The 27,457-nt window shown below is 40.4% G+C and overlaps 1 protein-coding gene across 3 annotated transcripts; it reads left to right on the forward strand.

Annotated features, from left to right (window-relative positions):
• The first annotated feature begins 669 nt into the window (after positions 1 to 669).
• On the forward strand, positions 670 to 26,242 carry LOC119722662 (potassium voltage-gated channel subfamily H member 8-like). Of its 3 annotated transcripts, none has more exons than XM_038192898.1 (16): positions 670 to 902; positions 2,054 to 2,182; positions 5,480 to 5,667; positions 7,754 to 7,988; positions 8,741 to 8,901; positions 9,302 to 9,503; positions 10,900 to 11,097; positions 12,130 to 12,329; positions 13,614 to 13,720; positions 14,485 to 14,627; positions 16,147 to 16,252; positions 17,125 to 17,233; positions 19,562 to 19,800; positions 22,930 to 23,114; positions 24,452 to 24,552; positions 24,902 to 26,242. In XM_038192898.1, the coding sequence occupies exons 1-16, from the start codon at positions 773 to 775 to the stop codon at positions 25,385 to 25,387; spliced, it is 2,919 nt and encodes a 972-aa protein (XP_038048826.1). In that variant the 5' UTR covers positions 670 to 772; the 3' UTR covers positions 25,388 to 26,242. The 3 variants fall into 3 exon arrangements, with proteins under 3 accessions (XP_038048826.1, XP_038048828.1, XP_038048829.1); XM_038192900.1 differs by having other exon boundaries at positions 19,565 to 19,800; XM_038192901.1 differs by having other exon boundaries at positions 7,757 to 7,988.
• Positions 26,243 to 27,457: the final 1,215 nt, after the last annotated feature.

Here is a 27,457-nt window from a genome sequence, read left to right on the forward strand (position 1 = left end):
CATGATTTATTTCTTCCTGTCCTTTCATATTTGCCGTAGCCCAATAATTGTTAGACTCGCCAGCCAGGCTTCTTAAGGAAAAGTTTGACTAGCCCGCCGCTATTTGACTAGCATTTGGCTAGCGGGCTACCGCTAATTTCGAACCCTGCTTATGATAAGTACTGTTTATACAGCTCATACCAACAGAATATCAGAGCAACTTGGCTAAACAGTTTTGAGCTTCAGGTTTGAAAACGATGGTCCTCAGTCATGGGCGTCGCCAGGATTTTTTTCTGGAGGGGGACAAAGCACATTTTCCCCAAACTCCCCATAATTTCCCTGCATTTTCCCGATTTTTTTTTTTGCTTGTCGGGGGGGGGGGGCTGCCCCTCCCCTCTCCTCGCGACGCCCATGTGTTCAGTCATTTATGACAGCTGGAAAACTGATGGACCACCTTTTTAGATGCCTCCACTCAAGTGTATGATATTGACATACTAATCCATTATTTTTTGATTACCTTTTAACCCACACGGAAAGATTGACACACGGCACCGAGCTAACTAAAGTTAATAACGGATATTGGCTGTCATCTCTGAAGTACACCCTCAAAATGTTGCCCAATGCACTGTTAATCGCTCCTCTTCAGCTAGCAATGACAGCCATTTTCTTGTACTTTTTTATTCCAACAGACAGTAATTTCGTCCTTGGCAATGCACAAGTCTCCAACACCTACCCGATCGTGTATTGCTCGGATGGGTTCTGTGAACTCACTGGGTTCGCGCGAGCTGAAGTCATGCAGAAGAGCTGTGCCTGCAAGTTCCTGTTCGGGAAGGACACACCGCCGGAGAAGATCGAAGAGATTCAGGCAGTGCTTGACAGCAAAGAAGAGTACAAGACGGAAGTCATCTTCCAGAAAAAAGACTGTAAGTGAAATCATACCCATTCGTTATCACGACGTAAGTCAGTTGCTTCCTTTAGCCTGGCCAGTTCTACAGATGTATAGTCATCACATGCTCCTTTGGTGTCTCCATCTTGGTGCTCCCATTAGGACGTTTGAGTGGGAGATTTGTCATGCAGTCCCCTGATACCAATACACTCTAGCGATACCCGAGTGTAAACAGTTAGTTTTTCCCCGTGCGTTGCATCTTCGTGGAACTCGTTGCCTGAGGTTTCCTTTCTTCGTCCTAAGATCTGCTCTTAACTGAATCTTTCCCCTATCCTTTTCATTGTAGTATTTTACCTTGAGTGGCATTTCACTCAAAATGGGGCCTCCGTGATAGAATTGATACCGTGCCCGGATTTGATCTATATCAAAATCGGAAAGAAAACCACACTGACCACACGCCGAAATTGGAAACATTTGCTATAGTAACGAAGCAAAAAACTTTCCAATAAATAACGCTTAATATATCACCTAAAGATAAGTGTGTTTTGATTTACTGAAATGTTCACATGGAAATTATGAAGAAAACAAATTGCAATAAGTCTTCGGACAAAGGGCCTCCTTTGTCAACGTACGTTATATGTGTACGCGTAATTAAAGAATAAGACAATCTAGTGAAGTGCAATTAATTGGGAGAGTAAAGTTCACGTTTGGTGAACATTTGCACTTAAGAAGCTAAACTCCTGCTCGTTACATCCGCCAACGAGGTTATGTTTTCATCGGCGTTGGTTTGTGGACTACAAAACGTTTGAGTTCAAGGATTTGCTTTATTGAATAACTAACGATATAAGGCGGTCAACATTGCTATTTTTCGATGAATTCGGAATATGAGCAATCCTGTTGACATTTTAAATGTGTAATTAAATATGGAAGTCCAGTGGATAGGCAAGTATTTCTTTTGGGTGTACCGACAATGTGGCGGGGAATTGTTCAGCATTGGCGGATGTTTGCGCTCTCTGAGTTCTAGTTATGTAACTTAAATTCTCCCCTTCTTGACCTTGATTTCTTCTTGATTTTTCTCTATTCATCCACATTTAATCCAGATGAGCTACTGCAGGCGTTAAAATGCCCTTTAAAAATATATTTTTACGGAAATCGATTGACAACAGCTTGTTTTTCTCTTTCTTACAGCGTCGCCATTTTGGTGCCTTTTGGATATTGTTCCCATCAAGAATGAGAAGGCGGAAGTTGTTCTATTTTTAGCATCGCACAAAGACATCACGAAGTCCAAGACAATGAACTCCGTCAACGGCCATACGGGTAATCTCAAATATCATTCCACACTTCCAGAAATTAAACAACTCGACAGGATAAGTGCTAGCAGCGGCTGACACAGTGCTAAATAATGGACAGGGAGGAGAAGTCATTGGCCAAAGCTGGGCTAAGCTATTTGCGTTTTGTGTGCATTAAAAAGTTTAACAATGCCTAAACAAAGCACTGAAATAAAAATAAAAAAATTAAAAACGCCCAGAGCAATAACAAATTATCCAAAAACATCGAGCTGTTCAAAACGAATTTTAACACAAAATATGTTACGCTGATGAGTAACGCTCTCTCAATTTTCTCAGAGAGAAACTATTCAGGGTTCCTTTGAATTAAGCACGATTTACTGTGCAGAAGATCGTGCTTAATTTAGACGAGCAGATGGGCATTGGAAGTGAGATCTTTTAAAATCTGGTGTATTTTAAATAAAGAGCGCTCTGTCCGTAAATAAGTGTGGGGTTCACACGAGATGTCACAACGAGATCTAGATAACTCATGAGCGGAACTTCCCCTATGTCGGTATATAGACCATGTCACCCAAGACATCATATCGGCAGGTACGCGACAGGTAGCCCAAACACCTTGCAATTTGTAGATGTTATTTTGCCCAATGCTTTAAACCGATCAAATTTCAAGAGATATAATACATTGCAGAAGAAAAAATAAATCACGTGACCACAACATTTAAATTTTGTAAACAAATGATCATATAACAGCTGGATCATTTCACAAATCTCGGTTGCACCCGTGGTTTCGGCTTTTTCTCTGGCTCCGAATCAATATGACAAAAACCTGTGGTGTTTGAACCGAATGCACAGACTAAGTTTTGGCTCAAAAAGTGGAGCCATAGTTCGCCGGGGTTCTCCAAAGTCATGCATGAATCCTGAGCCTAAAAACGTAGCCGAAGACACAGACAAAAACAAAAAACAAGTCAGAGACGCTTCCTGTAAATGTTTCCTGTAATAAATAAAACAACAGCTTACGACATTAGCTGTCAAATACTCTCCGCTCGTTGGAGATCAGTTCGATAAGAACTTCAGCCAACAACTTAGTGTTGTTTTGATTTCGAAAAACAATTTTTGAAGAAAAAAAATGCTCAGGCGTCTGGGGAAAACAAGCAATGTGCGATCCCAACTCGAGCAGAAGAGATCGTTGCGATATTGTCAACATTGCACGAAGGAGAATGCTTTTAAGGACTGACCGTCAGTGTCCCGTGGACTGTGACTCGCACTCGCTGTGTACTTCTGATTGATTTGTCCTTATCCAGAGGACTGGATCTAAAAATAATAATCCTCTCTAAACTGACCACACATTGGTGTTACACAAGCAAGACCGTCCGCTGAGTGACAGGAAATTAAAGTGTGTTTACTTTTATCAGATGCAATCACTGTGATTGCAAAACAACGCCACCAGACATGACCTCTATTTACTGCACCCCGATTATCTTGGAGCACTGATCATTCTCTACCCTTGCATGCGAGATTGCCTTTACTTAATATGAATCGCAAATAATTAACTTTTTGGGGATTTTTTTTTCTCCGTTTGTTGTAAATTGTGACAAAGGAAGAATTGACTTTCGAGAATTTGTCGTTGGATAGATAATCTTGGCATAGATGAATCGGTTGTTTAGGGTTGTTTTACGCCGCTGTATTTTTTTCACTTGTATAGAAGTAGCTGCGCACAGCATGTTAAGCAGGCGAATTGCCTTTCACTGTACAGTGAACTTTTGGAAACACGATACTGCGGAGGTAATACGAAACAAAACGAATTTTCCAGTAGTACAATGCATCCTAAGAATTCTTTTAAAAAAAGGTTTGCAACAACGATATTCCATCCTCATCCCCGGAGCGATAATACCTATGACCTTTCAAATGCATGGCCGTGAACTGAAATAATAATGATGATGCAGCATGCAACGGCTATCTAAACAATCTTCAATATTGCTGACAATTTCATCTTGATTATAACATTGGCAGCATCCCTCGACGCCGCTTAAAGATGACGGCATTTCCAATTCATTAGAGATCGCAGGGGGGCTGGCTCGACGTTGACTGCACACAACTGATGACTATCGGCCATTCCACAATCGCAGAGCAGTGGAAAATGTTCATTTTATATACGGCAGTGCGGGTGATTTGGGCACGGCCTCCAGAGAGACACAGGAATCGAAATCGATTATAATTCAATTGCCGACTCGCTACACCCATGAATAAATCAAATCGCGCGTCGGAAATCAGCTCTGAGTTAATTGTAACGTAATTGTACAAAAATTGATTATATTTGACAAAGAGTTAACCTGCCTCACACTTGAAGATGAAAAGTGATACCTTTTTGCTAGAATACATTTGAAAAATCCTTGTGCTGACAAGTTCACAGTGGGACCGTGAAGCTCCATGGTGGGACTAAGTTGACTGGATTTAACTTCTTACTCTGACAGGAGTGTTAATCTTCAAAAGACTGAGAACATTACTCTCTTGTCAAATGTCGAATTATCTCTCCATTTAAGACATGCCGTGGACCTGCCAGTGAACAAAGGAAAAGCTCTCTGGAAACTCTATACAATGATTGGTCGCTGATTATCATAATCATCCAGTATAAAACGAAACAAAACACCTGTTGTAACCTTGCCTTGGAGTTATAGGAAAAACAAAGACGGACAGAATTAAAAGCAATTGTGATATTTTTGATAGATTTTCCACTTGTGGTTGAATGCGTTGGTATATAAACAATAATATTTTGCATGCATGCTTCAAGTAGAAGACACACATAGAAAGTGCACAATGGCAAAAGAATGTGTAAATTTTGGACCTTTCTCTTGGGACATCAAATAAATAAATTTCATCATGGACATAATTTTGTTATATAATAAAACTTTCTTTAAACCTCCGTCGTACATTTCTTAAAAATGGTGTCATACTTATGAACATTTTGCTGTTTCAAAACAATCCATACTTTGACCTATTGTCTCAGAGAAGGGGTTTAATACCAACGTATGTAACGATGTTAAACAGGGTGTATCAAAAAGAAGTCCCCAGTTTATGGATTAGCATTATAAAATTATAAACTTGAACGACGCCAGTATGGCTGTATCTGAAAGGATGGTTTGTCACTTATATCAAAATACATGTAGAAGGTAAAATCATCTGTTTTCAGGGTTGCGCTCTGAACAGCCAGATGAGCTGTACGAACAATGCGCCATTGGTTCATAATTTTAACATACTGATCTATTAGTTTTTTTAGTATTACCTTACGCTTTATGTATTTGAGTGTATCACTTAGATTGTTTAACCGTAGGGGATGGAGAGGATGACGAAGACGACAACGAAGATGAAGACGACACGAACAACTACCTCAGTGACGGTGACGATCTCCCAACTAATTACAACTATGCCAGAAGACGAAGCCGAGCTGTCTTATACCACCTCTCTGGACACCTCAAGGAGCCAGAGAAAAGGAGGAGAAGAAAACTGAAACTCAACAGTGTAGGTCTCAGTTTGATATCAACATCGCGAAATAAAAAAAAACATCAATAGGCTTCAATCTTGAGCGCATGAGGGCGCTGTACATTTTGTGGGTTAAGGGTGCAGACCTGCAAATTGACTCCCATAGACCACAGTGATAATTACGCGTACTTTCAAATTATTAAAAATATTCAAAACTCTCAAAGGTGTTTGACACACCCATCAAATGAAAGCTAAGTTCATAATCTTTCATTTTCTGTTCAATTTTTGTCGTTATTTGATCACTTTTGAGAGAGAATTGTGATTTGGTCTGCATAGGCAATTCTGGGCCATTTACAGATGTGCACCCTTAAGATCTGTACCTGTAATCAGGTACAAAATTACCTACGCGGGCCAAATCATGATTTGTATGCCCTCGATTTCTTTGCTGTTAGAGCATTTGTTGGCCATGATATCGAAGGTTTGTAAAAAAAGATCCTAGGAAGCCGTGCAGGCACAGTGCGAGCTCGTATTTCTGTGTGAAGTTCGGATGAAAGTGGGCCCTAAAATTGCTCTATTTTGCAATGGAGCACAGGCATCATTTTTCAAAATGGCGATGGGCCACATGACTACTTTTAGAGGTGATCATCTTTGGATGGAATTTTCTTCCAAAAATTATGGAATTACCACCCAAAAATTGAACAGCAAATGAAAGATGGTGAAATAAGCTTTAATTTGATGGGTGTTCGAAACACGTTGGAGAGTTGTGAGCATTTTTAAATAATTTTTGAAAGTACGCGTAATTATCACTGAGGTCTATGGAAGTCGATTTACAGGTCTGCACGCTTAAATGGTTGCAGGACAGTAAAAAGGTTATGCCCAAGATTGCATACGCTGGCCAAATCACTATTTGCATGCCTGAAATTCTATGCTATTAAAGCATTTTGTGGGCCATGAACTTTAATAAAAAACCGAAGGCTGAAAGCCGTAAACAGGACTGCGAGCTTGTATTTCTGTGAAATTTGGATAAAATTGGGCCCTAAAATAAGGCTCTTTTGGGGGATGGAAATTTCTGCTTATAATCATCGGGTTCCAACCCCCCCCCCCCCCCCCACCCTCAACATAAATAAACTTTTATTTGATTGATGTGTATCACAAATATACCTGAGAGTGATGTGAGTATTTTTTTCGGATTTTTGGAATTGGTGGTATTTATCACTGGTGTCTAAGGCAGCTTATTTACTGCAACCGTGACCATAGGGGAATGAAAGGTTATTCACGCGAGTTAATTACACCTTATTACAATGCAAATATTGCATTACAATATTGTTACAATTGTAATATTTTAAATTTAATTACAGTTACCAAATTGCTTGAATAAGCTAAAATAAATTCCAATGAGGTGATTCTAGGAATTTTTATGTCGCAACTTTGCGTAAATCCTGTGCTGAAAACAGACACCTCAAGCATAGTCCTGCGGGACTTGAACCTTTCACCTGCTGTTTCATTAGCGAAGACACATCAGAAGCACTCCAATCTTGAGGGTGTCCATATCGTCAGGCAGATGTGAGTTCGACAGCTCTAGCCAATGTTTGAGGCAGCTACTCCGCATTTAATGTTTGCATAAATTGACATCACCCCGATGGAGAGTTCCATCTCCTGTTAAGTTGTCGTAGAACTTCGCTTTTCACTTTGTAGTGTCTCGTTCTTTGAAGTACAATGCTACTTCGGAGCCAATATACCTACACTAGTTGGCAGGCTTTCTTGAACACAAGAGTCTCTCTGGGGAAAATTTCGTTTTGCCTTCCTGTTATATTTTAGACTTGCACCTTTACGAGTTTAATGTGTGGTTTGCCTTGACTCATACAAATTATCCCACAGAAAGTGATAATTTAGAAACTGGTGATAAAAAAAATTCGAGATTTTTACACAAAAAGTACAAATACGGTGTATATTCCTGCAAACGTCATTTATATCCCCAAGGGATTTGAGTTGAGGACCAATGCAGTGAAAACTATAAAGAAACGTTTGTGAAGAAATGGAGTCTTTTAGTTGGAGAAAGGTTCAGTCTAACTTTCTGTTTCTGTGAATGGAATCCTCATCGTTTTTCCTTTATTTGCATTCAAAGCAGAGCCTGCTAGCCCCCAAAAGGACAGTCCTTCCCGAGTACAAAGTAGCAGCCATGACGAAATCCAGGTTTATAATACTCCACTACAGCACCTTCAAGTCGATATGGGACTGGCTCGTACTGATAGCAACCCTTTATATAGCTATCGTGGTGCCGTACAACGTAGCTGTAAAACCTCAGAAGCACGTGGTCACCACGATCTTAGACATTATGGTGGAAATTCTCTTTCTTACTGGTAAGTGTAAAACACATTTCTAAACACCTATTTTTTACCTATGGAATTTACACACTTTCCTCTCTTTGTGTCTTTTGTTACCAAATGCCTAAACAAACTTACTGCAAAATATTTACTTGACTGTATTTCTGATCTCACACTTTCATACTGTGCAATAAAAAAATCTAAACATGGCTCAGTTTAAACACGTGAAACTGGGTACGAACAAAATCTAAATTAAAAGCGCAATTTTGCAATGTCAAAAAAGTGTCCAATTGTCCATAAATAAACTGACGGAGCACCTGTGTTGAAAATGTTATTAAAACTGATACCTGTAATATTGTTCCGTTTGACGTTCTTGGGCTTTGTTCCATCATCTAATGTTAAGAAGGTATTCGGTGAGAAACTGCACTGCGGTAGAAATAGGAAAAAAATATTTTCTCGCATTATGTTGACACTACAGTGGGAGGACAATAATCCAAAACATGTTCTTCTTACACTGTGTTCAATTTACGATCAAATTTCACAAGTTCAGGCCAAGGACAAAAACTACGACACAAAACAGCACGAAAAGGTGCAAAAAACCAGGAACTGAATTTAAGTCAAGGAAAATATGTTCATCAACCCCACAAAAATAAGCGCAAACAAAAAAGGAATACATAAAAAGATAAAGGTGATAAAGGCCAACAATCATGGAATTGTCTTGAATGTATAGCTGTGTAACACCTCTTTCCCATTCACAATTTCCGTAACTGATTCTTTACCTTGAACAGATATAGTTATTAATTTTACGACGTCATTTGTCAGCAAGACGGGTGTTGTGATGTATGAGCGGAAGGAAATTGCTCTGCACTATGCAAAAACGTGGTTCTTCATTGATATCCTCGCAGCCGTTCCCTTCGACTTCATTGTTCTAGTGTCCAATGTCGATACGGTAAGACATGTAATGTATTGGAAAAAGCAGTGTGATTAAAATTTAGAATGGTCGCCACTTAGAAATGAATGAATGTCGATTACTCACCTCAATTAGAGAAGAAAGTTCAGTTGACTGACAGGAACACAACGACATATGTTACCCACTCTGCAAAAATGACTCTGTTGTGGCAAAACTCACGTTCTGAGTTAACTATACATTAATGAAATGGGAATGAAATAAGCTTTCATTTGGTGTATATCATGGACCTCAGGCTAGGCCATTTGGTTGCATCGTTGTGCTTGTTTCATTCTGTCACTTTTTTGCAAAGCTAGAAACGTCTCAAAGGAGCAAAAAAGGTTGGAAAAATGATAAATATTGAAATTATGTTATTTCCTCTTGTGGTATTTTATTTGTTCAGGTTGCCACCATTCAGCTGCTGAAGCTGGCCAGGTTATTACGACTTCTCCGCCTCCTACAGAAGATCGAGCGTTACTCACAGTACAGTGCCATTACTCTAACATTCCTGATGCTTGCCTTCGCTTTACTGGCTCACTGGCTGGGATGTGTGTGGTATGGGATCGGAACCATGGAGATTGACTCGCACCAAAACTGGAACCTTGGTATGTAGAGGGAGCTTGCAGTGCCTCTTCCAAATATTCCTCCAAAGGTTTCATTTTGTTGTAAATAAGCCAGAGGTAATAACGGAATGCGTTATATGTTGGTATTATGTACTTTTATAGCTAGCTTGTGAATTAGATATGTATGGTGTTAATATCTTATTTAACATTGTAGATGCTAAAACTGCACATAGAAAAAGATGTAATATGTAATACTACCTTGGGATGCATGTGTATACGTGTAAAATATCATTACGGTCTTTATTCTTAACCGTGAGTTGTGTTTTTTTCGATAAAGGATTTGCAAGACAGGCAATTAGACCTATCTGGTCGTTATAAGATTTTATAGGCTTTGCATGGTGGAGTATCGGTATCGTTTCGGTTTGCGGTAACACCATGTGGTAATAACTGCTGCTTAGAAGATATTTAGTTCTGTAAAAGAACTTGTCCTGCTTATTACATGTATCAACTTTCGCTAAGTATTTTTGTTCTGATAAGAACGGTCCTACTTTAAGTTCTAAGGAAATTGTCTTTGGTCTCGACGTTTCGACTAGACTGCTCTAGTCATCGTCGTTTTAAATACTTTCATACCAAGCAAAACGTCGTCGCTGAGACACATCGCTACACAATTCGGTGACACAAGTGTCTTTTTGGCCGTCCGAGAGAAGCCAGCCCATATTCCGCTTTGTACCTGACTGACTGACTGACTGACTGTAAGATTTGAAACTTGCATGGTGGAAGGTTTGCGGTAACACCATGTGGAGATCTCTTGTGGGAAGATGTATGGTTCTGAAAAGCACCGGTTGGTTGTAAAACTCGACGTTCCGATCAGTATGCTCTGAACTTCGTCAGTTCTCCTGAAGACGATCAGAGCATACTGATTGGAAAGTTGAGTTTTACAACCAACCGGTTCTTTTCAGAACCATACATCTTCCCAGAAGAGATTTCCACATGGTGTTACCACAAACCTTCACTAGTTGACTGTCACTTGTGAATTAGGTTTAAGCCTCACCTTGGCCCAATGGTTTGAAATAGGATTCCCCTTTATGCCAAGGAATGGGCTAAATTCGACCCATTGTGTAGACCACATGCGTGAAAAGACTTTCCGGTAAATAGCCATTCTGAAGACTTCTGCATCTGTATCCGTACAGTCGGCAAAGCATCCAAGGGGGAACATCACACCAACCAAGAGAGAAGACAATGAACAGAAATGGGAGGAAAAGCCAAGAAGACATTCTGGGGAAAAGCCACGGAATCAAGTAGGGACTGAAAACCCCATCCACATATTGACCAAGGCGGGATTCGAACCCGGGTCACAGCGGTGGAAGGCGAGGAAAGTACCGCTAGGCCAACCTGACTCCCCATTCCCCAACTTACTTTGTCTTGTTTATCATATTAGGCTGGATTAACACCCTGGGAGAGGATCTGCACACACCCATCACAAACAACGGGTCAGAGGGTGGCCCAAGGAATGAGAGTAAATACATTACGTCGTTGTACTTCACACTAAGTAGCCTTACAAGTGTCGGCTTTGGAAATGTCTCTGCGAACACAGACATCGAGAAAATCTTCACAATTATTGTCATGCTCATAGGAGGTAAGCGAGAAGAAAGAACCCTCAAACCTCTGTGATCAGTTCACAGGGATTAGGAACAGGTTTAGCCCTTTCTGAAGATCTACCTTGAACATTGCAGTGATGTAGTCCTTTTTCCGATGGATTGGATGGATTTGATTAAAGTGAATGATTTGTAAAAAAACAAACATGTTTAGCGTCCCTGCCCGCTTGCTTTTTGGAGGCCGCCTCCTTTTTCTTTCTTTCTTTTTTAAACCGAAAAAATTATAAATTTTAAACAGTGACATCTGTTTAAGTGACATCAGTGTCATTTCCTGAGTCCAATGGCGGCCATTTATGGCGGCCATTTAAAAAAAAAAAACCTGGCGGCCATCTTGAAAAATAGCCCGGTCGGGCGGCCATTTTGAAGGGCAAAAAGGGCCTCCCGCTTCCTTTTTTTTAAAAAGGCAGGACGCTAAACATGTTTTTTTTTTGCCTTAAAGTAAATGACCAAATAATTTCAATATTTTGACTTTTGACATTCAACACAGTAATTGGATTTTATGGTATCATTTACTTGAGGAATAAAAGTTCTTTAAAAATTCTGAAGAAGGTCTCGGTGACATTTTGGCTCTAAAAACCAACCTCGTCACCTGGACTTACTTTAATTTCAGACTCGTTTCTAATAGTATCCCCTGGGCGCTTGCCCCCCCCCCCCCAAATCCCTGGAAAAGCAAGATAACAAAAAAAGGAGAACAAAAGGGGGAAAAGAAAGAAAAAGAGGCGCGAAGTCATATTGCGTTTATGGGGGCAAATGTCCCTGCCCAGCCTCGAAAAATGATATATCGAGAATATGCTGGAAAAGTACTGGGGTTTCGGGGGGAACATGTGCTTTGCCCCCCCCCCCCCTAGAAAAATCCTGGCGATGCCCATGACAATCTTCTTTCATGAAGGCTCTACCACACATAAAATACCATAAATTCCCTTTTATATCGTTTTTTTAATCTCTGTGACTGTCATTTGAGTCATTAAATACAAACGCTTTAAACACATTCCTTTTTTTTTTTTACCAACCAGCTCTGTGCCACGCGGCAGTATTTGGTAACGTGACAGCGATTGTGCAGAGAATGTACTCGAAGCGGGCACTCTACCATCTCAAGTTGAGAGATCTTAAAGACTTTGTACGTTCACATCACATTCCGGCAGATCTCAAGACGAGGATGAATGAGTACTTTAACACGTCGTGGTCGAACAACATGGGTATCGATACCATGGAGGTAGGTGGTTGGTTTTACACTGCTACGATAAACTCGTCACACATGTTGGGGCATTTTGACCCTCGTTAGTTTATGAACCAAATGTAACAGATCGGCCCATCGATGTGTGCACACTACGTCTATATTATAACAAATTGTATCAGTATACCAGTGGAGTGGTAACAGTGTTGATATGTACCTTATTGCATGTCGGAACCAGTTTTGTTGGAAACTTAATAAGAGAGCAGTGGCGTCATTGTACCGAATGTGTCGTGCTGCCAAAGAACCAGGTTGTTATGCGTCTAGAATACATGCAGTGCCTTGTGTACCGTCCTTGTGCCGTGTGTGTCGTCATTGTACAGCAGACGCTGTCCTTGGGTTCGGATACCGTCGTAGTGCCTTGTGTACCGTCCTTGTGCCGTGTTTGTTGTCATTGTACATCGTATGCTGTCCTTAGGTTCGGATATCGTCATAGTGCCGTGTGTGATATCCTTGTGCCATGTATGTTTTCATTGTACAGTGGATGCTGTCCTTAGGTTCGAAATATCGTCATAGTGACTTGTGTACCGTCCTTGTGCCGTGTGCCGTGTGTGTTGTCATTGTACATCGTAAGCTGTCCTTAGGTTCGGATATCGTCATAGTGCCTTGTGTACTGTCCTTGTGGCGTGTATGCTGTCATTGTAGAGTGTATGCTGTCGTCAGGTAGGTTCGGATACCGTCGTAGTGCCTTGTGTACCGTCCTTGTGCCGTGTATGTCATCGTTGTACACTGTATGCTGTCCTTAGGTTCGGATATCGTCATAGTGCCGTGTGTGATATCCTTGTGCCATGTATGTTTTCATTGTACAGTGGATGCTGTCCTTAGGTTCGAAATATCGTCATAGTGCCTTGTGTACTGTCTTTATGCTGAGTTTGTTGTTATGCCATCATCCAGCGTTTGATGTCCTTGGGCCCGAATACTGTCATAGTGCCTCAGGGAATGTCGTAGTACTTTATATGCTGTCACTGCGCAACGTATGCTGTATCTTTACGTATATTTTGTCACTATGCCTTGCGTACTTAAGGTGCCGCCTGGTGTCAGTTCTGTGTCAAATGTCAGTTACTGTGTCATTTTGCCAACTCAATATGCATTCGTTTCCCACATTTCTACAGAAGAAACGTACCCGAACTTTGCATTATCAACGTGTACTTGGTACCATGTAGGCCTGATTCACTTAATTCAGTATTATACAGTTTGGTGAAAATAGTTTTTGTAGTTATAGTTCGATGCTTTTGATAAACTTGATCATACGGTGGTTGATTTCAGATGTTACTTCGGTTTCCCGAGGAGTTGAGAGCCGATGTCACAATGCACCTTCACAAAGAGTTCTTACAATTACCAATATTTGGTGAGGCTAGCCAAGGATGCCTTAGGTAAAATAAGTCCCGGAATTACAGCTGAAATATTAATGAGTATAGGAATCAAAATAAAAATCGATTACGTCTCTTCAATAATTAATCTCTGCACATTGATTGCCTGAGAAATAGGTGGTTTTTTTGTCGATACAGTGTTTTTTCTTTTAGATGAAATGGAAATAAATCTGCCATGTTGTTATAAAGCTGTACTATCCTTGTTTTTTTTCCAAAACATTTTATTGAAACATTTGGTTTCGAGTGTTATTTTGTTTTTAGAAAATATAAAAGTTATTCACTTTTGAATGAGACATCGAATATTTAGTTGTGGAATAAAAATTTCTAAAACAAATGAATTATTTTCCGCCAGGCAGTGATTCAGTTCATGATCGTCGCCAGAATTTTTTTCCGGGGGGGGGGGCAAAGCAAATTTTTCCCTTAAATTCCTTAACTTTTTCATTATATTCCCAATTATCATTTTTCCGAGCGTGAGCAGAGGAGCATTTGCCCTTACCCCCTCCCCGCCCCCATCAAATTAATAACGATATGGCTTCGCACATCTTTTTCCCTTTTTTTATTTTCCTTTTTTTCGTTTTCGACGCCCATGATTCAGTTCTGCATGGTGGACTGGTTGCCGCCTCATTAGGATCGATAATGTAGGGATTGAGAACCAGTCTACTCTCAAGGCGAATTTGTTTTATACAAAACAGAGGTGGCAGAAGAAAGACAGAACCTTTTTAAAGTGATGTTCACAAGAATGAAATACTTTTTTTCTTTCTTGCCAGGTCGCTGTCTCTTAGGGTCAAGACAGGTTTCTGTGCGCCTGGCGAGTACATCTTACATCAGGGAGACTCCTTAAATTCTTTATATTTCCTTCTCAACGGTTCAATGGAAATCTTAAGACAGGGAATGGTGGTTGCAATCATAGGTGAGTATCTATGAAATACTTTCAATATTTGTCTATTTAAAATCTTAATAAAAACAACATTTAACAAGTTCGAAATGATCTTGGTAGCTGTGGGCCAATGAGTTTGTGTTCATGCATATGCCCTGTGATTGTGCCATGTAAATTCACAATGCAAACTAAAAGTGACCTCGATAATGTAACTCTATCCTCCCTCACTGGAGACCCATTAACGTGACACAGGGCCTCTGTTCATCTCAGGCAGGAGTTGGCTAAGGTGATGTATAGTGCACAGGTTTGCATTCCAACGTCTGTTACGAACGAACGAACGAACGACCGAACTAACTAACGTAGAGACAGGAGGACTTGTTCATCTCAGGCAGGAGTTGGCCAAGGTGATGCATAGTGCACAGGTGTGCATTCCAACGTCTGTTACGAACGAACGAACGACCGAACTAACTAACGTAGAGACAGGAGGACTTGTTCATCTCAGGCAAGAGTTGGCCAAGGTGATGCATAGTGCACAGGTGTGCATTCCAACGTCTGTTACGAACGAACGAACGACCGAACTAACTAACGTAGAGACAGGAGGACTTGTTCATCTCGGGCAGGAGTGGCCAAGGTGATGCATAGTGCACAGGAGTGCATTCCAACGTCTGTTACGAACGAACGAACGACGGAACTAACTAACGTAGAGACAGGAGGACTTGTTCATCTCGGGCAGGAGTTGGCCACGGTGATGCATAGTGCACAGGTGTGCATTCAAACGTCTGTTACGAACGAACGAACGACCGAACTTACTAACGTAGAGACAGGAGGACTTGTTCATCTCAGGCAGGAGTTGGCCAAGGTGATGTATAGTGCATATGATTCTACCGTCTGTTACGAACGGGCGTACGAACGAACTAACTAACTATCTATCTAACTGAGAGACAGGACGACTTGTTGGGCTGCTTTTCGCAGCTAAAAAGTACAATTTACCAGAAATTTATAATTACGATAATGAACCGTGGCTGTCTATGAATAAGCTGCCATTCTGATCCCAATTTATTACAAATATCAATTAAGGATATAACGAAAGAAAGTCATTCAAAAATCAGATAATATTAAAAAGTAGCGATGGAAGGCACGTTAAATAGGAGAGAAAAACAAAAGACAAAGAAACAACAAAACAGGCGTGCAGAAAGGCAGACATGCAGCTGGACGGACGAAGAGTTGGACAAACAAGTGAAACAACAAAGGAACATTCTGTTCTTGTTTTCAGTTAGTCTAGTGACATAACGAAATTGGTACATGTCCTTTTCCATCCTCTGTAGAGCTAAACTAAACACATTGGTTCAATATGTTTGTGTACGGACGAAGCAATCTCTGTATTATTTTGCTCAACGGGGATGCACTGCTGTACAATACCTTTGCGATCTGTAGCTGGAAATCACAAAGTGCAAAAAGTATCAGAAATGTGTGTAAAAACAAACCAGGCCTACATTTTTATAGGGGCAAATAGAAAATGCAAAGTTAAGCTTTATTTCCATTGCTATTGCAGGGAAGGGTGATTTGTTTGGATGTGATCTTTATGACACGGAAACATTAATTCAGAGTAGTGGAGACGTCCATGCACTAACCTACTGTGATTTGATGCTGGTATCAAGGTAGGTATTCTTAATGGTTCGAAATGATATTCTGTCAGTGTCTTCCCTTATGTTTTCCCATAAGTAAACTGCCAATGGAGCTAAAATGAAGTGTTTTGAGGTATTTAAATACATACGTTTTAATTTCATATTACTATCCGCCATATTATTATCCGCCGTCAGTAACACCTTTGCTTATGCGAATTGACTTTAGCTTCCATGGACGCATGTGTTATAGAGCATGCAAGTCTCGCCAGTTCGTGTGGACGTCTTGGTGCCAAACACCAAAAAGTCTAGTCGCAGACCCCGTTTGATCGGTTAAAGGGAAGTTGAAGTCAACATTTTGAATTGTATAAAGTCATCAATTCGCAATATTTTCAATATTATGTTGTTAATTGAAATGCTTTTCTTTCGATGATTCCATTTTACCGCCCTTGATTGGATGGGCGTGGTTTAGTCAGGACACAAAATAAATGCCAAAAAGTAGGACGTTATACACGTTGTAGTTCATATATGTGCTGTATTCTCGTAAAATCTCGCAAGTTTCTGAGGTCAACTTACATGCTAAATTGCCAACCATACGTAGCCAAGTAATGAGAGGCTTTTGAGACGTTTGGTGGCAGCAAACACATCGGTCCTTTTCTATTGTTTGCAACATTTTGAACATGCGCACATAGCTAAAACATGACGTACTTAAAAAGGACTTCTTGCTGCCACCAATCGTCTCAAAAGTTTCCCATTCAGACGCAATCATACTATCCTCACTAGCCCGATGCATTTAATAAGCAGTAATTTATGCAACTCTTCTAGATTGTGATCTTCTATCACTGTGCCGTATTAAACTATCAGATAACTAGGTCACGACTGTCTTGCGCTTTATCCCTATTTTCCAGACATGAACTACAAGAAGTACTGAACAACTATCCAGAGTACATGTCCAAGTTCAAGGACGAGATTTCCAGAGACCTCACATTTAATTTGAGGGAAGGCTCCGATCAAGATGTAAGCATTCTGCCGCTAGTCTCCCGCTCAAGCTGTTTATACGAGTAGTCATGCTTTAAATGTCAAAGGCAGTAGCAAGAGGTTTGCATGTGACTTGAACACTTTTGGCGGAAAAGCCAATTTGTTGCGATGCCCTTTTTACAGGGTTTCAGTTAGGATGTGTCTGACATCTCAAACAAATTTAGCAGCCTTGAGGTGGCTTAAAGAGTTTCAATGAAGCTCAGATTGCTGGTTTCACCGACGCAGACAACAAAATTGTCTCTTCAACTGAAACGATAAAAACTCCACTTGAAGAGACTGTTTGGGAGCAAGGGCGGATCCGGAGGGCCAAAGGGGGCCATGCCCCCCCCCCAAAAAAAAAAACACAAAACGAATCCATTTTTTTAAGTGACCTGGCTATAAAGGCAGGCAATGAGTACACCACCATCTTTTCCTCAAAAAAACATTTGTTAAAGTGGTCAGAAATTGCCTCAGATCGCAGCACAGAGCATCTAGAATTCTAAAAAAAATTCGGGGCCCTTAAGTGGGCCCCGAACCCCACGCCGTAAGATTTTTGGACACACTTTTTGGGGACCAAAACTTTTTGTTGCCCCCCCCCAAAAAAAAGAATTGTGTTCTGGATCCGCCCTTGCTTGGGAGGCACGGTGTAATTCAAGTATATACTCTGAAAATAGCAAGCTATATTTAACGTTGAATGCCAGCGACGTTTGAAGACGAACTTATAACCAAATTTAATAACCGGTTGAAGTTGTTGCTTAAGATGTTCTTGTCCATCTACAGCAGTTGAATCAAGCATAAGCTTGCTCGAGAGAGGGAACTTATATCTTAAAGATATATACTGTCCTGCTGTTTTCCAGTCTTATTTTGAAGAAGTAGATTTCTTTTAACTTGCTGGGTTTTTTAAGCAATACATAGGTTATACAGGGCGACCCCCAAAAAATGCAACCCTGAAACATTAAGATTTGCCTTTTTTCAAAAACGTGATCTGTGAATTGTTATGTTTTGGGGTAACAGATTCAAGCTGGGAGCTTGTTCAAATTCATGAAAATAGCTCATTGTGTTGCTGAGTAAATGCCAATTATGTGACTCTGGTCCATTCCAATGGCATTACCAATGGCATTGTGTCCTAATCCTTACAAACAACACGGCAAATAATATGACAAGAGAACAAATGAATTCGATAAAAATACCTTTTGTTTTCCAACTGAACACGTATCTTATCCTTTTACTAGTCCTATTTTAAACCTTTTCAGCATCATGAATGTAAAAATATTAAAGATATTGCCCAAAATGAAAGACAATTGCACAGTGGGCTTCCAGTACAATGTTTCACTGATTAAAGCACCATTGGGTGAAAAGGATGAAAAAAATCACTTCTTTTACATAATTAGCATTTTCTCAGGAACCCAATGTGCTATTTTCATGATTTCTTCAGTGTTTGAAAGAAACAGCTCTCAGCTTGAATCTGATACACAAAACATAACAATTCACAAATCACGTTTTTGAAAAAAAGGCATATGTTTCAGGGTTGCATTTGGGGGGGGGGGTTACACCCTGTATAATTTCGAATGAGACATCGAAGGAAACAAAAACAAAATCGATCCACTTTCAGCATTTGAATAATTACTTCACTAGTTTTGAATTTCTCACAGGGAAGAGTGGTTTCGGCCCAGATTTGATAATAGGACGGGAAATAGACGGCACATATCACTGACAAATGTAACGTGATATGTGCGACTCACTTCTGGCATTTTCTCGAAGTAGCGCTAAGCCCATAGCTATTACACACGGGTAGCGTCACTTCGTGAAAACTCGAACACAGCGTTGTCTTTTCTTTCTTTTTAGTTTTCACGAAGTGTACTTATGATTAATTAGTTTGATAATTCATTAATTGTTATTTGTTCAATAAACATCATACATTAACGTGTGATTCAAGATTCCAGCTTTCAGACAATGCAAAAAAAAAAAGAATTTTGAGGCTAAAACGATATCCAAACCACCGTTTCAAAACATCGTCCACTTAAATCGCTGGTATCTCGAAACACACATTCACATCTACGGGGGTTAATGTCACTTCGTAATGACGACGACAAATATGGCGGATCTATTTGTACGCAATGGGGAAACACAAAATAAAAAAAATTAGAGGTTTTAATATAGACGTGAAAATAATACACTTAAAAGTCAAAATTTGCTTGGAGAAAACCGAATTTGTTGAAGAGCATGGACTTTCATACTTGTTTAATATGTTCACTTACATCTAAGGCAGATGAATCGACAAGATGGTACTTTTAACTAAACTTCAACATTAATGTTATCGTTCATAAGCAGCCGGATCCTTTTCAAGCTGAGTACGACGACAGTCGCCCATCCCGCTTGACTTCCATCTCTGAGCTGAACGACGAAGAAGACGAGGAGGCTGCGCTGGCAGAGAAAGCCAAAGACGTGGAGAACCGAAGCGTTGGCACGGAAACCATCGAGATGATGCCTCTAGACAGGAGCAAACACATGTTGCTAGATGTCAGTAACTCGGTGAACAGTGGGGTGCCACCGGATTTAAGCCCCAGGTAAACATCTAAGTCTACAGCGCTGCTCTTTCAAGACAGAACTACACTGTTAAAAGTCCTGGGTCACATTTTGACCCATAATTCGGTCCCCATGGGGCCTGACACCTTTCCGGGTCGAAATGACACTTCTTTGACTCACTTTTCGGGCCATTTTGACCGGAAGAGTGTAATTTTGACCGGGAAAAAGTATCATTTTTTTACCCGGAAAAGTGTCAGACCCCAAAGGACCCGGATTCCCGGTCAAATCTGACCGGGGAATGTTTAGAGTGTATCTTAAACATAACGTTGACTCGGACAGGTCACTTTTGCAATGACTATGCAGTATCTAAAATGTAGCCCCAACCCTGTACATAATTCTGACCTAAATATATTCCTAAAAGCCTGTACTTTGTAATAAGAGATCCAGCTGTAGCCCCAAACTTATGCTTAAATGTAACCTTTAATGTGTCACCCTGTACCTTAATGTAGCCCCAACTCTGTACATAATGTAACCTAAATAATTTATATTCCTAAAACCCCGTACCTAAATGTATCCCAAGACCTGAATGTAGCCCCAACCCTGTACCTATGTAACCTAAATACTTTGTATTCCTAAAACCCCGTACATAAATGTAGCCCAAGACCTAAATGTAGCCCCAAACCTGAACTTAAATGTCGCCTAAATGCAATCCGAAAACCCTGTACCTAAATGTAGCTAATGTATTGCGAAAACCCTGTACCTAGATGTACCCGGCACCTATGTAGCCCCCACTGCCCTATACATAAATGTAGCAAAATGTAATCCCGAACCTTAATGTAGTCCCCAATCTTAATGTAGTCCCCAATCTTGTAGGCCTTCCTAAATGTAGCCTAATTGTATTACCAAAACCCTGTATGCAAAGGTAGCCCAAGACCTAAATGTAGCCCCCAACCATGAACCTTAATGCAGCAACATGTATTCTCGAAACCCTCTTCCTCAATATAGCCAGAGACAATTCTCTTTTGGGGGTGGCCAAAAACAGTTTGTCTCCCATAAGTGGGTCAACAAAATTACAGCGTGGGGTTCGGGGCCGATCGAGGGCCCATGCTCTGTTGTGCGATCTGAGGCAATTTCTGACCACTTTAACCGAATTTGTCGAGGAAAGGATGGTGATGTACGCTGCCTTTATTGCGACGTCACTTTAAAAAAAAAAGATTGGGTTCGTTTTTTTAGGGGAGGCATGGCCCCCGTTGCCCCCCCTCCCTGATTCGCCCTTGCAGAGAGGCAGCCCCGACACTTTACCTAACGCCCGAGCCCAAAATGCACCTAAAATGTAGTCCAAGCCAGTGTTGTAGGTCTCGAGACCGGTCTCGGTCTCGAGACCGGTCTCGAGACCACTTTTTGCTGGTCTCGGTCTCGGTCTCGGTCTCGGAAGCAGTGGTCTCGGTCTTGGTCTCGGTCTCGGTCCCCTTTGGTCTCGATATTTTGGCTGGTCTCGGGTCGAGACCGGCAATATGTAGCTTTTACAGCTCGATCGATTACTTTGTGTTCACTTCGTTCAGTACCGTTGTTAGTTAAAACATTTGCTAGCCCGTAGATCGATCAAGCTTGTTATATATCGTGGTCGGTTTGCCGGACTCGACTGCACGTTGGAAAGTCCCCAAAGTACATGTAAAGCTGCAGCAGTACCAGTCACTGAACGATTTGGAGCAAGTTCGGCATTTATCTGTTGAGTCGGACACATAAAGCAAAGTATGAACTTGTAACAATTTATGCAATAAGGGTCAACCATTTTCGGGGATTGTGTAGTTTAGCCCACCCCTGTGGGCGTAATCACTTGCATTTTGTATTCTAATAATAAATGAGGTGCTTCAAATTAGTTATATTTTCGCCCCCACACAATGTTCTCTTTAATTTGGGACAGTATTTTGAAGAAAAAGTAAATTTTTCTACCTGATTTTCCAGCATTGAACTCACACACTCTTACCAGTTACCACTCACTGTTGCCATGAGAGTGTATGATGAGACCCCATTTTCTGGCCGCTCATTTTGAAGTACCCCATTATTCCTCAAAAATTAAAATCCCGTTCAGAAAAAAAAATAAAAATCCATATCTGGCACATTCTGGCTACCACCTCGCAACTTGTGGGTCTACATGTACAAGTCCACATTCTATGACAGAAAATTAAAAATTAATTCAACATTTTCTAGCTCCCATTTTTTAAAATCAAGTACACAAGTCTTGTTAGAAGTTACATGTAAGTCCTATTTTTATTTTAGGAAAAAAGAGGCACAATGTAAAATTAAAATTGCATCTTTAAATATCCGTTAGAAGTCATAGCTGAAACCAAGGGGTGACTGTGGAGTTTAGGATCCGAGTTCCTATAACAGATGAAACATCTACCTTTAACTTTTTATTTTTGTCACGATTGGGTGCAGACAACATGTCAAAGCCCATATTTCTTAAGTGTAACTACTTTTTGCTCAAGTAAGGTGTCATGTATCAATTTGTCAACACTGCCACTGGTCAACATTTTGGTCTGTATTCTTTGTGAATAGAAGGGTTACATTTTTCAACTATAATAACGTGTCTTGTTTTTTTTATTTCGACTATTGTTATTTATTATCAGCGGTCTCGGTCTCGGTCTCGGTCTCGGACCACATTGGTCTCGGTCTCGGTCCGCCTTGAAGGGGCTGGTCTCGGTCTCGGTCTCGGTCTCGGTCTCGAATCTTCAGGTCTCGGTCTTGGTCTCGGTCTCGGACTATCCGGTCTCGACTACAACACTGGTCCAAGCTATTAATGTAGCCCCACCCTGTAGGCCGAGTGCTGAGCATCCCCAGTGCCATACCTAGCTTGATGCAGCCTGGACCTAATTTGGCCCCATAACCCTGTACCTATAGCCAAATTCCTAATGAAAGCTCAAACTCTGTACCTAAACGCATCAAAATGTAACCCCAATCTAACACCTTGGCACGTGCAAATTGACAAAACTACGCAGTTCACTCTAGGCGGCTTTAAATTCTTACGAAAACCGGCTAGGACCTCTTTGACTGTATTGTGTACAAAGCAACCTACTAACGATAAACCAATCTTTCTATACACCGTATACATTTCAAATCCGTAATCCTTTTTTTCTCTTCCATTTATTGTTTGCATCGATCTCTTCCAGGGTTGTAGATGGAGTCGAGGATAACGCCAACCAGTACAAGCGAGAGCATCGGTTTGATTTCCCCATAAACGCCCACCAACAAGCTTCCAGACATCATAGCCTCACCATGGCACCTAAACAAAGACTTTCCAATCATTATAACTTGGGCATGAGACAGAGTTTCACATCGCCCCAGTTAGCGCATGGTACGCATATCATGCCATTACGGACTACAGAGTTTTGTTAATGCCTTACGAAATTATATATAATTATATACACTATAAAGACATCCGGATCAGATTGACCCCGAAACCGGGTTGTATTTGACTCAACACTTTTCGAGTCATACACTTTTTTCTTTTCCGAAATGACACTTGTTGACATCGTGCAATGAAAAACAATTCTATATTTAGTTTTGTGCCATGGTATATCCTTAGTACTGCCACGTAACATTAATAACTGAAGATAATATGGTAATTTTAAATATAATTGCAAAAAAATGACACTTTTTCGGGTCCAAATAAGACCCGGGTCATGACCCGAAAAACTGCCACTTTGACCCGGAAAAGTGTCATTTTTGACCCGGAAAAGGGTTGAGCCAAATAGAATCCGGATTCCGGGTCAATCTGACCCGAATATTTTTAGTGTGTACCCCTTGCATAGTTGGGGGCAGTGTTTTTGTTACTTAAATTCGGTGACGGAAAATTATATCTATACTCATGCGTATCACGGAAGAACAAAGGCCTGCCCTCAATGTGACGTCGGATTTGGGGACCTAAAGGTTTATTATGGTTAAGTTCGATTGGTTAATTGTTCTTCTACATGAAATGAGATTGTATTCACGTACGACTGTATACCTAAATGTCGACCTTTAAAAGGACAAGAAATATCCATACACTATCCACCATAGCCAATTGTTCTTCTACATGTAGATTGTAAGCCGGTATGACTGTACCTAGTGTAGCCCGTGACCTAACTGTAGCTCCAACTCTTCCAACTCTAACCTAAATATAACCTAAAACGTATGCCCAACACCCTGTACCCAAATGTAGCCCGAGACCTAAATGTAGCCCCAACACTGTACCTCAATGTAGTTAAATGTATTCCCAAAACCTGTTAGACCTCAATGTACCCCAACCCTCTACCTAAAGCCCGATCCGAAAATAAACCTAACTGTAGTCCAAGCTATGAATGTAGCCCCCACCCTGTAGCCCTAGTGCTGAGGACACAGTCAACCGAAACAGTAATCAGTTCTTCTTCTCCATGTATAAATGAGACTGTAAGCATATACAACTTAACGGATATGTCGTTGGACGTAAAACGTACGTGAACGAAACTATTGAGAATGCAGACACGCTGAAAATAATATGTACAGTTGCAGGGTATTAAGAAATACCCAATGATTACTTTTTTTAAGAGGTTACATTTCAAATTCAATTCAGAGCACTTTCTGTCTGCGCTATGAATGCTTCCATGCCGTTATTTCAGAAAACTTTGGAACACAGATGGCAATGTTGCGTCTAATGTGTTTGTCCTCCTTCAGTTTCTCGTTCCAGATCAGTGTCTTCGGAGTCCATTTGTACGGAGGACCTCAAACACGAGATTGAATACACGAGAAACAGTGTAGAGAGACTCGATCGACAGGTGAGATTGAGAAATAACATGAAGTACACTCAAGACTTAGTCCCTGGTCAGATTGACCCAGAATGACACGGAAAATGTTCCACAGCAGTGTCAGTTTGACTCTGAAACCTTGGCAAATTAGTCATTTTGACACGGAAAAAGTGCCATTTTTTGACCCTGAAAAGTATTAAGCCAAACAGAATCCATATTCCGTGTCAAATCTGCAAAAGTGCTTATATTTTAGAGTGTATATACCTATGCTTCCCCATCCCCTATCCATTGCATGGCACCAATTAAACAGACACATACGCGCAGAAAGACAAATTAAATTTTCTAATTGTTAAATTTCTGGATGGCATTATACACGCAGGTATCCAATCTTAGCAAAGATGTATCCAACCTCAGCCAAGACCTGAAGGCAGTTGTGCGACTCCTTCAGGTCATCTCTCCGGGCAACACGTCGACTTGCAACCCCAGCGGAGTCAACAACGGGCCCCACTCCAGTCCTGTGCGCAGTCCCAACAGCTTCGGCCCCAAGTTGAAACCGGCTGCCAAGGAGACCCGCTTCGAAGACATCGTCCACGTGCAGAGAAGAGACGGTGTCCTGGAGACGAGTCTAGGCAGCGGGATTCTTGAGACAAACTTGAGCAGTGGCCTTACAGGTAGCACAAGCAGTATTCCAAAATTCCCATCGTCGACGTCTCTACAGTCGCTAACGGGAGCAACAGCCAAGCCAGAAGGACCTATGAGGGAGACAAACATTATCCTGTTCCAGGACCCCGAGCCGTCAGAGCAAGCCAAAGACGGCAAAAAGGACCTCTTTGACTTTGACTCTGAGAACGGTACTGATTTGTGACAGTGAAACTCCTATGGATACTTCCAAAGTGTTACCTTCATTTTCGAGTTCCAAACTCTGTAAGGCATTTCCTACACGATTTCGAAATCTTTTTAATTGTGCTGTTGTGCCGTTTGTCGGTCTGTATATCAATGATTGAGGTTGGGAAAGGATGTCTTAGGATAAGCCCAAATTCAGTCCAACCAAAACGTATTCAACGATTTCAAGACCTAAATATCTTTAATTGCCGAGTCACAAGTCGCTGGAGCTTCTGTGGAGTAACTGACCTTTTAACAAATCTTACACAAATGAAATCAAAAGGACCAGTTAACTCTCTCAACCACATGTCTGTATAAGATGTCAAACTGGATACATCAAAATGAAAAGAAACATTAATGTGCTTCCCACAGCATGTGAACAACTAATTATCCCTAGGGCTCATTTCGTGTGATGTGTTCACACCCTCCACAAAATCTTTAAAAAAATACTATTTACCTTTATGATATAAAATAAATATGATTTTAACCATAATTAGCTAACTTGCACGATCCACTCCACTGAAATATAACAAAAGCAGGTAAACAGTTGACTTTCTAGAGTGAGTGAAACTAGATCAAATTTGGAAAGAAAAAAATAAAAACATTCCAGTTATTGTGTGTGCAGCATTTTTATCTTTATGTATACCTCATTTAAGAAGGGGCTGTTGGTGCAAACATGTACACAATTTAGAGCTTGTTGTCATTCATTACTTAGCAGTAGTCACAAGCTTCAAACTCGTTAACTCTATCTCACTTGTCTATTAGTATTATGAATGTTTATGAGTGCAATGGTAAGAATAATTTCATGAATGTTTCATTCTCCGAGGCGAAGCCGAGTTGCATGGAACATTCCATCTGTCACCGAATGAAATTCTTTTCATTGCACGAATGTGAAACATTCATTATTTGTTTTATACAACACCAGATTAAATCCTCGTCATCTGATTGGTCAGAGCCACCAATCATGTGACAGTGCAGTGGAACTTCTATTTACCGTGGTATGGATCGTCTGTTTTTGCGGTGCGGCCGGGCCGTGGGTTGGTACGCATAATTCAATTACACGTGATTAACGACCAACCAATCAGATGACAGGGACTTATTCAGGCGTTGTTTAATACAGATGACACACACAACACTATTGTGCAAATTGCATTAATTATTTAATGACATTAATACTGTCGGAATTAACTCCGTTAATTTTCCAATTTTTTCACTACACACTTTCATTCATTTAACACCCACCTCATTTTTTTTCTGGATTTCTCTCCATCCAAATAAATTTCCAGTTTTCGTATTTTGGGTGTTAAAAGGATGATTTTTCTTCCATCAGTCGTGTGCAATCTGTTATTTACTTTAGATCCATGCGATCATTTTCTCTAGGTAAAATCAATTCCAAATTGCAGACTCATTTTCCTATCATACACATTGTTGTTTATACTTAACCTTGATATTAGCATAAAACTATGCGTCCTTCCTATTTTTTTCTGTTTGGTATACTATTTTCAAATCGATTTGAATCATATATAATGATTTACTATAAATAATGCATTGTAGGATTTATGTTATTATTATGTTATTGGACCTAAAGTTTATACAATGTACTTTCCAATTTTTTTTTTTTTTTGGCTCGGAGGCATATTTACTGATTTATCGTTGAATCTCCTTCCTGTTATTACACCGATTTAAAAAAAGAAAGAAGAAGAAGTAATTATAAGAAAAGTTCCAATTTTATTTCTTATGAAAGAAATGAATGTCTTTCCTTAAATGATATTACGTGGGCTGTTAATTGTTTGCAATTTTGCAATTATATTTAATATTACCGTATTATCTTCAGTTATTAATGTTACCGTGGCAGTACTAAGGATATACCATGGCACAAAACTAAATATAACTTGTTTTTCATTGCAAGATGTCAACAATTGTCAAATTGTGATTGAAATGCTTTGGGTTGTCGCAATATTTGTTTGTCAGTCTGTTTGTTTGCTTGTTTATCCATCAGAAAGCATAAATATTTGTTAAAATCATTTTTATTTATTTATTGCGCGCTATTGTT

The sequence above is a fragment of the Patiria miniata genome, unplaced genomic scaffold (assembly GCF_015706575.1).
Source record: "Patiria miniata isolate m_02_andy unplaced genomic scaffold, ASM1570657v1 HiC_scaffold_16, whole genome shotgun sequence".
In the NCBI taxonomy this organism is placed as follows: domain Eukaryota; kingdom Metazoa; phylum Echinodermata; class Asteroidea; order Valvatida; family Asterinidae; genus Patiria; species Patiria miniata.